Raw genomic sequence first — 16,779 nt, 5'->3', positions numbered from 1 at the left:
GCGGTAATTGGTACAATACATGCATATGTCGAAAATGTAAAGGGCCATAATTATGTACTGTAAAACGTTGTACAATACACGTGCGAAAAGGTAATTCGCAACTCGTGTCGATTAGAACACTTCCTTCGGTCGTGTTTCAATTTATCGCCACTCGTTGCCAATTTCCTACTTTTCGCACTTGTATCGTAATGTACTAATAATAAAGTAGTAATTGTAAAATAAAATTAAAACTTTTTTTATATTTTTTTTTGGATTCAAGTAGGTACAGTGAGTAACAACATTGCATGGCCTTCTAATTATAACTATTATAGAAAACGGGATATTTATCATGTTTATTTATATTATTTATTTCTCGATATTTTGGCCGGTCTTGCAACACCAGTCGTTGTGGAGATCCCTGGGGAGGCCTATGTCCAGCAGTGGATGTCTTGTTGGTGTAGATGGATTCACACAACAAATGAAATAACATTTTTTCATATTTGTTATCCGTAGTTGTCCCTGTGCCTGAAAGAAAAATAATATCATGATAGCACAAAATCTCTAATGTTATAGGAAGAAAGATGATGCAACAATATGGATTCTAATAAAGTTATCATTTACTTACCTAGTAATAATTGTGTTTTTCATTCATAGACAAAATTCCATAATTTTCATCCCCAGGAAATGTTTTATTTTACTTTATTGCAGTGGGGATGTCCTGATTTTTTCTGGCTAATGAAGGAAAACATTTTATTTCCAAGAATGCCTCTTCATTTTGCACAATACCTAAAAAAAAACCTAGAGTTAGTGACACATTGACTATTTGGCAACCAAAACAGTAATAATTACATTATATAGGTATTGTTCACTGCTTATTATCCTACCATTACGGAAGAAGTGAGAATTATTTTCTAAAAAGATCGGCACGAGAAAATTACAATGTACAATGAAGGAGTGAAACTACCTTACGAAACTTCACCATCATGAATTCCGCTTCAATTGAGTCTAAATTTTCCTGGATTTTCGCGGACCAGAACACCGATGATTTTTGTAACTTGATTTAGACGTTGCTATCATTTTGAATTTATACAAACAAATTGATAACTCACAATAAACATGACCCTATGTGTCAGTGTCAACACTGTCAACAAAAAATGCACTAAACATGACGGCACTGCAAATCCTGCTAGGTCGGCCAGGCAACGTCGCCAACGTCATAGAGTGGCAACGCCGCACGCAACGTATTTGTACACGACATTTGTGACACACACATACGTAAAATTGATGAAAAAATTACGTTGATTTATGTATGATTTCTGTATGAAACAAAGTTTTTCTATTAATTTAGCGCAAACGAATATTCGAAAGTAGATAAATGAGCAAATATTTCTGTAGTAATAGTGTGTAGTGCCTTAATTAAAGCAGATTGAATTTTGTATGAAAATCGAACCACCTTAAAGGGGCCCACTGACTATCAGTCCGCCGGACGATAGCGGCCTGTCAGTTAGAACAAAAATTTGACAGTTCCGAACAACTGACAGGCCGATATCGTCCGGCGGACTGATAGTCAGTGGGCCCCTTTTAATGGACACGATTCTTCATTTAAAAAAAATCTGGTGTCCGTGTTTCGTGCAAATCTTGCAAATCCTCGAGTTTTCTGTGTGAATATGAGTGACTCAAGTGACGAAGAGTAATTACAATTGACGCCAGCAGAATTGACAATTTAAACTGCAGAATTACATCGCGAGTAAAATACGTCAAAGCATTCGACTTATTCAATGAATGGTGGCATAAATAAAAAAGGAGCTAAAACGTTCTCCGATTTGTCATATTTCCTCGAACTAGCCAATTCTAAAAATCCAAGTACTCTTTGGAGTAAGTACATTTTTAATGCTGAAATCAACATTTAAATAATGTCAATGTTTTACATATTTTTGTTGTTTTTCTTGTACCTATTACCTATGTAGTATAAAAAAACCCCAGGACACGATTTTTGTCTTGTTTCAGTTCGACCTGGCGTGCCAAGAATGGAAACGCACGTTGGTGGGCACCATACACAGCGCGGGCCTGTTCGCCGCGTTACCGCTTACCGGCTATGTCTCCGACACGTGAGTTTTCTGCTTTCTTCTGCACAACTTATAAGAAACTTACTTACTTTACTATTGCAAAAGTCAATATCCATTATCAAGGATCAGTATAAAGGGCTATGGACTTCAAAACTACCGCATTCATTTTAAAAGTTTATTAATCGAATTATATTTTTATTACAATTTATTTTTCACCACACCAGCTCGTGAAGACCCTATTTATTCCTCAAAGCACCTATAAAATTGATCAAAAAACTAAAATGTATTATATGTACCCGCTGCATTTACCTCTGATCTAGGTACTTATGTTTATGCAGGTAGGTAGGTAGTCCTAGGTACTAACGTTGTTATTGTACCTAGTTGAACATACTTACCTACAATGAAGTAAACCCCACCTGATTAAATAAACCAGGCCCATGAACGTAGGAATGGTAGAAGCGACCTATAAGTAAATAATGTATGCTATAATGTAATATTGTCTTCGGTTACCGCGATAGTTACTCATGAAATAAAACTATGAAAAGACTAAGGTTGGAGCCGGCGTAGTTTTTATCGCGTATATATATATATATATATCTTTACTTGAAAATAATTGTAGTGTAAAACTAGCCTTATGAACCGATTTTGCATGTACAACCAGCCTTAAAGTTTATAGTCTATGATGATGCTATGATGGTTCATTATTTTTAGTATGTGGGTATTTTTGCACTTTGTAGTTTTTCTTCAGTCCCCCGTTGACCACGAACGCTGTAAAGGGTTCGAAACGTCGGGATGTATTATAAATTTAATATACGCGATATATTCCGTTTTCATAGTTTCATTTCATGCTATAATGTTATTAATATTTATTCGGGTACTTACTTTCGGAAATTGGGTAATCCCAAAAATCATTTAAAAATCACTCGTATTCCGTTGTAATAAGGGTACCTACTTTTTCGGAATTATCCGCCACTTTTTTATTGTTTTTTGGGTTCCGTACCTCGGAAAAAACGGAACCCTTATAGGATCACTTTGTACTTTGTTGTCCGTCTGTCAAGACCCTTTATCTCGGTAACGCGTGGAGGTATCGAGTTGAAATTAAAACCATATGGGGCATTTTCTATGAAAAGGGCCCTTATTGTCGATGGCGCTTAGCCGCACAGCGTCGCGCGGCATTGTATTTATATCGGAGCATCGTTTATAATGGCGTAAGCGCCATCGACAAGAACGTCCCTTTTTATAGAAACTACCACATATACTCAGGTCTGCAGCCCAGTTACTTACTTAAAAAAGATACGGCCGCTTATGCCGCGAAAAACGTAGGTATATTTCGACACGCTCAAGGGAATCAAAATGTATAGGGTACTAACTTTCTGTTGACCTAGCTATTAAGTTTGGCAAGTAATATCGTCTTATACTACAAGTACAGGGAAAACACTGAAAACTATAATTTTGCAAAAATAATAAAAAAGTACAAATTCGTACGGAACCCTCGGTGGGCGAGTCCGACTCGCGCTTGTCCGGTATTTTCCTATCCGGAATTATCCGGTTACACTTTACCTACATAACTTTTCCAATGACAGACCATTCATTGCTAATTCAATCTGTCAGGCGCTGATTGATGGCACATAGCCGCGAATGAAGTGGGCTGTAAAAATCATAACAAAAATTGAAAAGTTAATGAATTGTGCATATTGTGTATGTAAACCATAATATACTGATTAACACATGCAGGTAAATAAATGTACGGTTTAATAGACTACAAAGTATCGAGTAACTTATTATTGTGGTTTTCGTGAATACCTAAGTACCTATAATCATAGAGACATATAGTTGGTCAAGCAAATCTTGTCAGTAAATAAGAACAAAAAAACTACTCATCATCATTTTCTTTTGGGTGTTAAACTTAACCCTTTATAAGGCATATGAATGTCAGAAATTACGCAAAATAAAACCATATCACTTTGAAACAAAGTTCAAAATCATGTGGGAAATATATTCCCTCTGCTTTAGAAAGGCTTGAATAAACTGTTACTTCTTATACCATGTCAGAAATTACGCAAAATAAAACCCTATCACTTTGAAACAGTTCAAAATCATGTGGGAAATATATTCCCTCTGCTAAAGCCTTGAATAAACTGCGACTACCTATACTTATTTATTTTAATGCTTTCAGTTTCGGCCGTCGCACGGCGTTCGTCATGACGGCAGTATTGGCAGCACTGATGGGCCTAATACGCTCTTTCTCCGTCAACTACGTCATGTACCTCGTGTTTGAGTTCTTAGACGCCACACTGGGCTCTGGCGTCTATAGCACTGGCTTTATTCTAGGTTAGTAGTTATATTGTAATTACGGTTCTGACGACAGTGTTGACAGCGCTGAAGGTACTAATACGGTCTATCTCCGTCAGCTACGCCATGTACCTCGTATTTCAGTTCTTAGACGCCACACTGGGCTCTGGCGTCTATAGCACTGGCTTTATTCTAGGTTATTAGTTATATTGTAATTACGGTTCTGACGGCAGTGTTGGCAGCGCTGAAGGTACTAATACGGTCTATCTCCGTCAGCTACGCCATGTACCTCGTGTTCGAGTTTTTAGACGCCATACTGGGCTCTGGCGTCTATAGCACTGGCTTTATTCTAGGTTAGTAGTTATATTGTAATTACGGTTCTGACGGCAGCGTTGTCAGCGCTGAAGGTACTAATACGGTCTAGCTCCGTCAACTACGCCATGTACCTCGTGTTCGAGTTTTTAGACGCCACACTGGGCTCTGGTGTCTATAGCACTGGCTTTATTCTAGGTTAGTAGTTATATTGTAATTACGGTTCTGACGGCAGTGTTGGCAGCGCTGAAGGTACTAATACGGTCTAGCTCCGTCAACTACGCCATGTACCTCGTGTTCGAGTTTTTAGACGCCACAATGGGCTCTGGCGTCTATAGCACTGGCTTTATTCTAGGTTAGTAGTTATATTGTAATTACGGTTCTGACGGCAGTGTTGGCAGCGCTGAAGGTACTAATACGGTCTATCTCCGTCAGCTACGCCATGTACCTCGTATTTGAGTTCTTAGACGCCACACTGGGCTCTGGCGTCTATAGTTCTCGCTTTATTCTAGGTTAGTAGTTATATTGTAGTTACGGTTCTTACTGACGGCGGTGTTAGCTGCACTGTATTGTCATTTCAAAAAATAAATAAAATAAAATAAAATAAATTGATTTGAAAACTACAAATCTTAAGCTAGTTTCTAACATTTGACATAAATTCGCTACTAAATCGTATAAAAACTGAATAAGTCCTTAGCATTAGAACATTAAACCTGGTATCCAGCATAGGTATTTAAAATATTGTGTTTTATTACAGCCCTAGAAATGGTGGGTCTAAAACGGCGAGTGCTCGGCGGTAACATCATCTCCAGTTCCTTCGCCATCGGTCAAGTGATTCTCGCCCTAGTGGCATGGAACGTCCCCTACTGGAGGCAGTTAACCCGCGTCCTCTACGTACCATCTTTCCTCTTCATCTTCTACTACTTCCTCATTGAGGAAAGCGTGAGATGGCTGCTAAGCAAAGGCAGGAAACAAGAAGCTGCTAGAATTATCTATAAAGCTGCTGCTATCAATAAGAAAGAACTGTCTCCAGAATCCCAAAAGCAGTTAGAATCTCACGATGAGCCTACAGAAGTCGCAGTCACTGAGCAAACGTCTTTTAGCGGACCGCAGAAGAAATCTCTGTTCAAACAAGTTTTGAAATCAAAGATTCTCATGTCACGTCTCTTCATTTGTTCCTTTTGGTGGATTACCGTAACTTTTATCTACTATGGACTATCAATCAACTCTGTTTCTCTGGCTGGGAACCAATACGTGAACTTCATGTTGACGTCTCTGGTGGAGATTCCTGGGTACGCGCTTAGTGTGCTGACGCTGGACCGCTTTGGACGCAAGAGTTCCATCATGACAGCGTTCTTTGTATGTGGATCCGCTCTCATCGCTTTGCCTTTTGTTCCTCCGCGTAAGTTTTTTCAATTTTTTTTTAGATTTTAGTTGATATTTTTTATAGAAAACTGTATAATTTTGTTAGTTAAGTAATGTTGTTGACTAGTTTTTAAATTCATTTGCATTACCTAATCCTCCTAGTCATTCTCCAAGTATTAGATTGTCGATAAACTCCAGCTAGTTAATTCTATTCTAGCTAGTTGATCCTCCTATTTTCCCGTGTTTATATTGGATTAAATTAAGACTACATTATTTTTTTAAATGTTTCGTATCATATTATTTTCTAGTTCACTTCACTCCCTAGCGTAGAAAGTAGTTTCTAGAATTCCCTTAATCTACTTTTCAGACATATCCTGGATCCGCACGTGTCTCACAATGCTGGGCAAGCTATGCATCAGCATGGCCTTCAGCTCCATATATATCTACACGTCGGAGCTGTTCCCTACCGAGGCGCGACACTCTATGCTCGGAAGCTGTTCTATGATTGGAAGGATTGGCAGCATTGTGGCTCCTCAGACACCATTACTGGTCAGTATACAAATAGAAGCAAAATACAAAAGGAGGATGGAATTATTTTGTGTGATCCGTTGAAAAATTGTAGCAACTTATAACTTTAGGATGCCAACGTTATATTGAAGTTGTATGATAATTGGCCTTGGTACTTATCACGAATTAATAAACTAGTGGATGTGAAATGACTCCTATTTAGTATGAAAACCAGTGTCGCTAAACTCACACATTCATAGCCACGTTAAAATACGTCACACACTTACAAAATTGCTCTGATTCGTAGCAACTTTCCATACCAAAAAGTTATTACCGGTGGACATTTCTCGAACGAATATCAACTGTAGGCTACATGAGTGACGGTTTAAATTATAATGTCAAAGCTATATGACATACGACTCTTTCATTATCTCATTCATCTCACAAAAGCTCGCTCAACGTTCACCTAATACAACTACTCAACACCAGATGGCGTTATTTTATATAATTTTGAAATCACTTACTTATTACAGGCGAGAAAAGGGCTAAAAAACCAGTATAAGTAAGGTCTAATTACGCATGGTTTGTTACGGATCTCACGGTCACGTTACACTGGTGTTTTCGAGACCTCTACACGCCTGCGAGTAGCTAACCGTTGGAACTTCTTTCCATTCGACGATATAGGGAGGGGACAGTGTAATCGGAGTGTTTTATCGATATTTGTGTGTTCAGTTAGGTATTGATATTTCATTACCGTATGTTTTAACACATTTAGATGATACTTTATTTATGATTATAATATAGGTAGTGATAATCGTGATTGTATGAAAAATAATATGTAGTACAGTACAACAAATATCTAACTAGAAATTTGTTTCTTATTAATTGACCAACTAGGTTGTTAATGTGAACATTAAATATATCTTAAAGTCAAACAGATAAAATCATAGTTCTTTAAAGGTCTATTAACTCGGTATTGCTGTTATTTTGTGATCACAAATCTGCAATTACTTACATAGGTAAGTATTCGTCTTTAACAATATATTTACTTGTAGCAGCATTTAAGGTCAATCTAGACGGGACAACCTGATTAAATTGTCAAATTAATTGTATGGTGTGAAAGCATACATGAAACTGGCTCATCGATCCCACTTGATTTGATTGTAAGATTGTGACCTATCAAATCAGGAAGGGGGGCGGCAAAATTCCAATATTTCACGCTAGTTTGCGTGGTACGGAACACTTTTTATTAATTAAGTGAGCCCGAATGTCACTAATAATTACTAAATTAGTAACTAAGTTTTAGGCGTGTGGACGCTAGATGAGATGTATGGCAATTTTCTAAGAAATGCTCCTAGCAAATGGTGCTATATTTTTGCGGAAACTAATTTTCTTGCCCAGTAGCATTGACCCATTTATTTTTAATATCGGCATCTTGTGGTAACCTACAATAATTAATAATAAAGAAATAGAAAATATAAAACGTTTATTCATGGCACATTGCATGCATTGTACGCATAAGTGCATTAAGTACCTAGTCTAATTATATTAACGATGAAAATATGATGGGTGTAAAAAACAAAAACGTATGTAAAGGAATACGAAGGTTTGAAAGGTTGCCATGAAATGACCCCGATTTAACGTAGTGCTTGATGACCAGAGCTGCCATATTTACTAAGACATTGATTATCCCAAATAATAATTAGAAACGTGTCTAAAATAATAATTTATTACCGAACTACCAAACATCAAACTTGAAATATCGTAACTTTAACTTTATCGATATAAATATCGACATTGCGCAGCATCTGAGTAGCGAAGTTATTTGACATTTAGGATAGCGAATATTCCAGATAAACGTAAAGAATAGTGACAAAGGATTGTGAACTCTAAGTTCTAACTGATAAAATATAGATTTACTTAACGAACATTCGTAAATAATGCAATAGAAACAGATTTTTCGTATTTATCGGATTATATTTAAATAAATAACCACCGGTGATAGGAAATACCTCCACGTGAAAGATTTTTTAAACCGCTGTGATTTCTGCAGCTTAATACTGCACAATACGGCATTTTAAATTTAATTATCAATTTTTGTTAGACGAGCGTACGTACGACGTGAATGTCATTCGAGCATGAAGTTTACACAACAACTGAGCATAGTCTGTGCATAAAGTGAGTCGGTCGCTACTAACTGTCGGATAGACGGGAACGCCCACTTGCCATCTCCATCCTACTCCGTGGTACTTATCTCGATCATTTGTAAACTAGTGTCAAGGTACAGAACACTATAGGCGTACATAGGTTATAGAGGCTGCTTAACATCAGGCGCGCCGTATGCTTGTTTGCCACCGACGTAGTATTAAAAAAAACTATTAAGATACGGACTATATTAACCTTTTCGACGCCGTGTCAAACACAAAAGCTGTCACTCAGACGCCACGTCACCGAAGTGTCAAAACTGAAATTGAACTTCATGCACATGCACGTAGGTCTATGTTGCTCTCTGGTCTGTGACGGATTAATCCGTCTTTGGCGTTGGACCTGCGGTGCCGATATATACGTCATTGGCGTCCAGAAGGTTAAAATAAAGAGATAGTCTAATCTTGCAGACCTTGCAGTGTAGTGTAACCATGTGTAACAAAACTTTTGAAACCAAATGGTCACTCGTATTTTCTATGCGGCCACGATTTTAATATTCAGATCCACCCCTCATTCCAGACCTGAAATGGGTCCAGACCGGCCTAACGATGCTGGGTAAGCTCTGCATCAGCATGTCCTTCGCGTCCATCTACATCTACACCATAGAGCTGTTCCCGACTGAAGGTCGGGCCTCCTGCATGAGCTTCTGTTCCATGACGGGCAGGATCGGGAGTCTGATGGCGCCTAGCACGCCCTTGTTGGTTGGTCAGTCTGTAGAGCTGATGTAGAATTTTCTAGGATATTTGTAGTATTCCAGTTTAGTTACTTAGATAATCTTTAGATGTAGGAGCATTCCATCCTATTAGAATCTTGCTTACAGAGTTGTAAATGTTGTAATCTTCCTGTTCCTAAATGTTGGCTAGTCTTGACTGTTGATGTAGAATTTTGTTACATGTTTGGACGTACAGTCGAAGGCAAAAATATCGATCCAGACAAATGGCTCAAAAATATGTGAACACGACTTTATTGTCTAAGGTGTAAGAGCATACACATATTTTTGAAACTTTGGGAATGTATATATTTATGCCCTTGACTGTACATTAGTTTCGTTTAGAATTTTGTTTTATTGAATATTTAGATCAATATACTGGAACATCCAACTGTCGCTTATAGAGTGGTGGAATCATCTTGTAGCGAAACCCCAAAGTATTTTGAGGACTTAGTTTGTATTTAGCATGATTTCTTAGCTTGTTTTGCATGTTGAGGTGTCATCCGGTTGTATCGTGGTGGAAAGACCGTCAGCTACTTACATATGTAAAAAATACGCGCCTACCTCTTTATGACACTGATATGTCATAACTCAATATCTGAATCTCAATATACGCCTAAAATAATACTACATGCATGCAGTTTCATGATTTTGATATCAGTATCACAAAAATGTAAGGCGGGTTATTTTAACATGTTCATGCGACCAGCTGACAGTCTTTCCACCGCGATACAACCGGCTGACGATTTTTTAATTCACAGTACGTCCACGAGGGCTCATTACACATCGCCCTTAACCACTTTACGAGGTTTCACTCAGGATGCTATTGGTCATGGAAATCTGTTCCTGGCCCGCGGTCTAATACGTACATATGAATAAAGATTTACACTCATTTTTACACACATAAACAATACAAACATGTCACACATGGAAATGTCTTTTCTCAAAAATGGACAGCAAAGTCGACGTTGCCAGTTAAAAAGTAGGTCGCGAAGTGCGTAGTTTATGGTCAGTCAAAAAATTAAAAAGTTAAAAACATTGCAGTCTCGATTTCAGGACTGCAATGTTGCATACAAATTCCATTATTTGTCGAGTTCCAAACTTTTAAAAGTTGAAGTGGCCATATCAAATGAACACGACAGATGATCAGTACTTATTATTATAATGTTGGTACCGCGACTATTTAGGTGTCTCAAATAGGTTGGCGTATTTTCAGCAGAAAAATACACTTCTATTTTTAATAAATAAAAAAAAAACGGCGGCAAAGCAAATCTTTTTACTTTTTTCTGTGAAAATATATGCATAAGAACGTTGCTTCTGTAAAATATTTCTATTATATTTGTTATTATTGCGCCATTTTTGAGAAAAGCACTATATATGACTCGGCTGGAAGGCTACTTGCTGGCTTCGGATTCGTTTTAAACGGACTCCCAAGGTCGTCCGTTTAAAACGAATCCTCGGCCAGCAAGTAGCTACTTCCGAGCCTCGACAATAATGTACTATTATTTATTTATTGAGTGACTTGTTAAATGTATTTTATTTTACCAATAAAGATCTGTATGTCTGTATGTATACGATTTTTTGGACATTGTGCAAGGTTTTTAACAGAGGGGTAAAGATATTGAAAGGCTAGTCGAGTTATCTGTGATCTAAATTAATATATTATCACAAAAACGCGTCTTCAATTTACCCGTTCCAAGAGTAAATTCAGCTTTTGGCAAACGTTTTGGGGAACGCATCAGGGCGTCTACATACAATGCTATAAATAAACTATGTAACCTCAGGGATTGCACACAAATGGAAGCGAAAAAACTGCTTTTCAAACTGCTGCACTCACAAAATTATGCCGAGACAGAAGCCATATTTAACAAAATTTAGTTTCAATATTGTGTCTAGAATAAGCCTTAGTTTGTAGTTAGTAGTTTCTTACTAAATGATAGTTTTTTTTATTGTAACAAAGTCTGATATTTAAATTATAATTGGTTCCCCGCGATACAGGCACTGCCTAGTGCGGAGACCCCTGGAATGTCTGTAACCTTTAGCTGAAAAATAAATGATCTTTATTCTCTTTATTCTATTCTAAAACAAACTAAAGGTATATTCTGGAACTGGAACTAAGTAAAAGTTAACTAAAATATGAAATTTTACTTGTTTTCAGATGCAAATCATGGTGTCGCTCCCGTACCTGATATTCGGCGTGATGGCGGGCATTTCTGGCGGACTCATGCTGCTCACGCCGGAGACTCTACGCCTACGCCTACCGGACACGATAGAACAGGTAATTTAACTGTAATATGGCAATTAGCCATTTTCAGTGTTTAGCAGTAACTCACTGGATTACTGCGACATATATAGGCAGGTATTTAGAAAATATACGTTCTTATTTTGTCACACTTAAGGTGTTTAACTAGTCCCAGTCACTGCTCGAAACAATATAACAAGATCACTCTTGTTATTTGAAATTTATTTTATTTAAGGCGAAAGGGGACGACGTCACTGCCTCTCCATATAAGCGTCCCCCTTTCTGTAGGAAATAATTTTACGCAATTTGATGTAACTATAATAAAGGAAATAATAATAGAATACTTTATTGCACACTACAAAATAAAGGTTACAGAGAATACATTGGAATTTAACGGTGTAGGTAACAACAGGCGGTCTTATCGCTAAACAGCGATCTCTTCCAGACAACCTTCAGATAGCGAAACGGCGAACATAGTTAAGAGTGTACGGGTGGCGCAAAATAAATGAAATTAGCAAAATTTGTGAAAACAATTTAGACAAATATAATAAAATACATAAACTACAACTATACAATTTGTTGTATAGTTGTAGTTAATGTATTTTATTATATTTGTCATACACTACATAAATTAATACATACAATTTATATATAACTTATACCAGTTATACCTATATATATACGAGTATGTCGAGGTAGCCATAACAACAGTGAGTTTCATAGAGAGCACGGAAGGATTAAGACTTAGATAAATAATGTTCCTTTAAACGATTTTTAAATACAGAGAGGGATTTAGCACGTCTAATATCGTTGGGCAGAGCATTCCACAACCGAACTGCGCGAAAACTGAAAGAATTGTTGTAGACCTTTGAAGAAGAAGGAGGTGGGAAAAGTAGAAGATTTTGAGAGCACCTGACAGAGTTAAGATATTTAAAACGGACGGATGTATTATTATTATGTAGTATATTTCGATATATTTATTATTATAAAAGTTAGAAGTGTTTGCAGGGAATCGGTTTTACGCTCCCAAATCTTATAATAATCAGAAAATCGAAAGTAGTCAAACGATGGGGCATAGCTATGGTTTATATAAGTACATTAAATTGTTCAAAACTATAACTATATTTTCCGTAATATCCAGGGAGGAAAATTGCGACTACGTTTGTATGGAGAAGTCGTCCTCTTAATGTATATTTATCTTATAATCTGTTAATAATGTTAATAAAGATAGTTTATTATTCAAGTAGGCATATTACAATGCGCTTATGAACGTCAAATAAAGCTACACCGGCTCTAACCCTGCACCTCTGCCTCGAAAAGATTTACATGGTAACCACCACAAATCCTTGCCCGTCCCGTCCCTTACCTGATCTAAGATACGCCCAGTGTGAACTGAACACGTCCTAAGTCAATATGGCGCGTTTTCTATGAAAAGGGACCCTATTGTCGATGGCGCTTACGCCGCACCAGGGACCGGCCCGCTATCCCTTATCGGGGTTTTATAAGGGTATTGCATAAGGCTTAACTCACCATACCCTTTGCCAGACGAAACCCTTTGTTTTGCTTTTAAAAACCCTTATATAAAGCTACCACATTTGAGTAATCGGTAGCCCAAATACCCTTACAAAACTCTTATCATCCGCTCACCAACACCTTGCATATTGCTTATAAGGGTTAGCCTTATAAAGGGCTTCCCTTTTAGCATATAAGCGTGCTAATTTAAGTCATCTACCTTGTTCATAAAGCACACATTACTTCGAATCCGAGCGATCGTCGGCGGCGACGGCGGCGTTCTTTGACTAGGCACGTATTTTCTTTCCTTTTCATACACTACCGTAGATATATACTAATCCTGTCTCTTTCACGCAAAGGGAAACCTTTATAAAAAGCGCTTAAAGATAAGGGTAACCCTTATTTTTGGTTAGCTTTTCGGTAAGGGTTAGTCAAAGGTAAGGGTATGAATGGGCTTGCAGTTCAAAAGGGAAAGTCTTTCAATGTGTTACCCGTGTTTAAGTGTCGCCCATTGAAAGGGTTTTTATCGCGGAAAAGGTTGTCCGGTCCCTGCGCCGCACAGCGTCGCGCGGCATTGTATTTATATCGGAGCATCGTTAATAATGGCGTAAGCGCCATCGACAATAAGGTCCTTTTCATAGAAAACTCCACATATGGGGTTTTACTTTGTCGAGTGACCGTCAATATTTCACACAAGATTTTGATCGACACACGATACGATGCGGTGTGTGTGCAACCCCTGAAATTTCGTTATTAGCAAAATATTTTCTTCGTGCCATAGGCGAGGAGTTTCAATAACCCAATGCAGAACGTAAAGTGCTCGGCAGAAAACCCTTTGACTAATTGCATATACATATAACCAAAGATTTTTTTATTTGTACCATTTATACCTACAATGTCTTTTGGTTACAGGCGGAAGCTATGGTGGTCGCGCCGCGGACGAGCAAACGTACAGATATCATCGTGGATTAACCTGACTATGATGGTCCACAGCGACACACAGTCTGATATACGTAGGTGTTGATACGTTAAAAGCGGCCATGTTTCTCTACACTTACTACCTTCTAACGAAGTTGCACAGAAATAAAATTACTTGATCGCATATAAAGTTATAAACATGGAACGCTACGCTCAAGATTTTAACTTAGAACCACTCGCTTCGCTCCTGATTCAATTATAGAATCTTTCGCTTTCTCGGGACTCAAAATAAACACTCGCAAGAAAAACCAACTTTCCTCTCTTGTTGCACAAATAACAATTTTATGTGATACTTATCTATTGTGAGATAGCGAGGAAAGTGCTGTTCGGGTATTTGCTAGTTAAAAATATAAGTTGCTTAACTTTTCGAATCCCGGTGACTTCGTACGCAGCTATATATCAAATATAAAACTTCAAGTATTTAAATACAATGGGAATCGAAACGTCAAGAAGTAACTTATAGAAGTTTTAACACTAAAAGTATTTCTTTCAAAATAAAAAAAGTTTTACAATAATATTGTACCCAAACTATGTGGAATATACTACAAAGTGATTACACTGGTCAGTTAGTTATAAGAATTTTATTATATTACTGTACAATTTTACTAAATTAACATTGTTATTGTGCCATTATGTTTCGTCTACGTCTTAGTTAATATAAGGTGAGTGTATAAGGTTTGTGGAATCTAAGAAAATGAATCGAATGATAGAAGTTACTTTGTACAAATCATTTACAGTTAACATATTGATATGGCGCCGTACAGTCGCCATCAGATATATCGGGGCGGCCAAGGTGCTCACAAATATGTGAACACGCCTCTATTGTCAAGGCGTTAGAGTGCGTGTTCAGATATTGTGAACACCTTGGCCGCGACTGTACAAACACCAATACTCTTAACTGTCCATCGGTGGACCTTTATGCCTTTTGTAATAAGGATTACTGTCAGTTAACAGTGTGGGCGATGGTACTGCAACAACACCATTAGCTGTCAAACGCGGAGCACTGTTTTTTTCTTAGATCTTACACATCTTATAATCAGTGTAATGTCTCGTGCTCTCAGTTTTAATGTACGGTCAATACGGGTAATTATAGCTAAGGGATAATTGTAACCGGCCTTCGCTTTAATTGCTTACGAACGCGAAGCGAAGCGGCGTGGCGCGGCGCGGCGGGCCCACGGCGTTCGCGTTCGCAACGAGATCGCCCGACGTAGGACACTCCTATCCTTCTGAGACCCAGAAGCATTTGTTTTGTTTTTGAATTTGGAACCCTTAGTTACTCAACAAAAGTTCAAAATAGATTGTGGAATATGTACAAAAATTTGTACGCGGGGTCTTAGGAGGCTAATAATAGGTATCAAAGGATTGATTTACCTCGCGCCGTATCGCGTTCGCGTGTTGTTCGCCTACGTAGTACGCTGCGTTAGACATTGATAAGTGTTTATTGCTAGTTAATTTGCTACTTGCGTTTAATGGCTAATGAACTTGCACTAAACACTAATCAATGTGTAAACATGCCAGATACACTTACCCCGCAGCCACACTTAACCGTATTTACCTTACGTGAATGCGCTGGTCGCTTTCATGTACAAGGGAATCATATTTCTTGTATTAAGTATTTGTAATTTTATTATAGTCTACAAAATCCATTTTTACGTAAACTGTTAACCTTTTCGACGCCGTGTCAAACACAAAAGCAGTCATCCAGACGCCACGTCACCGAAGTGTCAAAACTGAAATTGAACTTTATGGATTTGCATGTAGGTCTATGTTGCTCTGTGGTATATGACCGATTAATCGGTCTTTGGAGTTGAATCTACGGTGCGTATATATCGGTCATTGGCGTCTAAAAGGTTAATAATGGACAATCCTAATCATGTCATTTTATTTGACATCATTCGTTCAACAGGTTATGTAGCAATATCATGTACAGTTAGCAACCGAAGTTGCTAAGCGGGCGAGGTGTTCAAAATTACCTTAAAACGCTCTTATTCTCTTAACAATAAGGTCGCGTCAAGATCATTTTGAACACCTGGCCCGCTTAGAAACTTCTGCATAATAGCATAACTGCTGCATAACTTCTGCTGAATAGTTAGCAAACTATACGTACAATTGCGCATACTACTATATTTTTGATCATTTTATGAATTGTCAATCATAATGTTTAATTATGAAATTTAATTTTATGATGTATTGATATTTCAATTTTTTGTATTTAAATTGCTAAATAAATGATTTAAAAATAAATGTAGTATAATCGTTGCGATTTATCAACACTTGTTAGACAATATGATAATTAGTTGTATTGATAAAAATTGTGATTTTACCTTTTACTATATCTAGGAATTTTATTTATTAAATAAGTACGATATAACAATGTTTACTTTATTTCTATTCTATTTGTATATGATTTCTTTTTTTAGTGGTTTAATCCCTAACTAAAAAAGATTTGTCAATACATACAGGGTCTAACAAAAATAGTGGGGATCCATTTAAGGGCATACTTATTCGTGTTCTGAATAGGAAAAAGCAAAGATAGATATAACTCCGTAATAGATTGATACAGTCTAAGGAAAAAACGTGCCTCGAAAATCACGAAAATTTGATTTTCGATC

General features: G+C 37.4%; 1 protein-coding gene across 2 annotated transcripts in view; it reads left to right on the top strand.

The window, feature by feature from the left end:
• LOC134744594 (organic cation transporter protein-like) overlaps positions 1 to 16,532 on the top strand; it is a 39,172-nt gene extending 22,640 nt beyond the window's left edge. The window contains exons 3-8 of one of the 2 annotated variants that reach the window (XM_063678454.1): positions 1,987 to 2,087; positions 4,222 to 4,376; positions 5,407 to 6,051; positions 6,382 to 6,563; positions 11,594 to 11,713; positions 14,102 to 16,532. In XM_063678454.1, the coding sequence (XP_063534524.1) occupies positions 1,987 to 2,087; positions 4,222 to 4,376; positions 5,407 to 6,051; positions 6,382 to 6,563; positions 11,594 to 11,713; positions 14,102 to 14,161 (1,263 nt within the window). In that variant the 3' untranslated portion in view covers positions 14,162 to 16,532. Of the gene's footprint in view, positions 1 to 1,986; positions 2,088 to 4,221; positions 4,377 to 5,406; positions 6,052 to 6,381; positions 6,564 to 9,245; positions 9,468 to 11,593; positions 11,714 to 14,101 lie in introns of those variants that run through there. The other variant, XM_063678455.1, reaches the window with a different exon arrangement.
• The last annotated feature ends 247 nt before the right edge of the window (positions 16,533 to 16,779 follow it).

Source organism: Cydia strobilella, chromosome 10 (genome assembly GCF_947568885.1).
Source record: "Cydia strobilella chromosome 10, ilCydStro3.1, whole genome shotgun sequence".
Taxonomy (NCBI): domain Eukaryota; kingdom Metazoa; phylum Arthropoda; class Insecta; order Lepidoptera; family Tortricidae; genus Cydia; species Cydia strobilella.
Note: the sequence above shows the minus strand (reverse complement) of the source record. Positions and strands in the feature narration are given on the sequence as shown.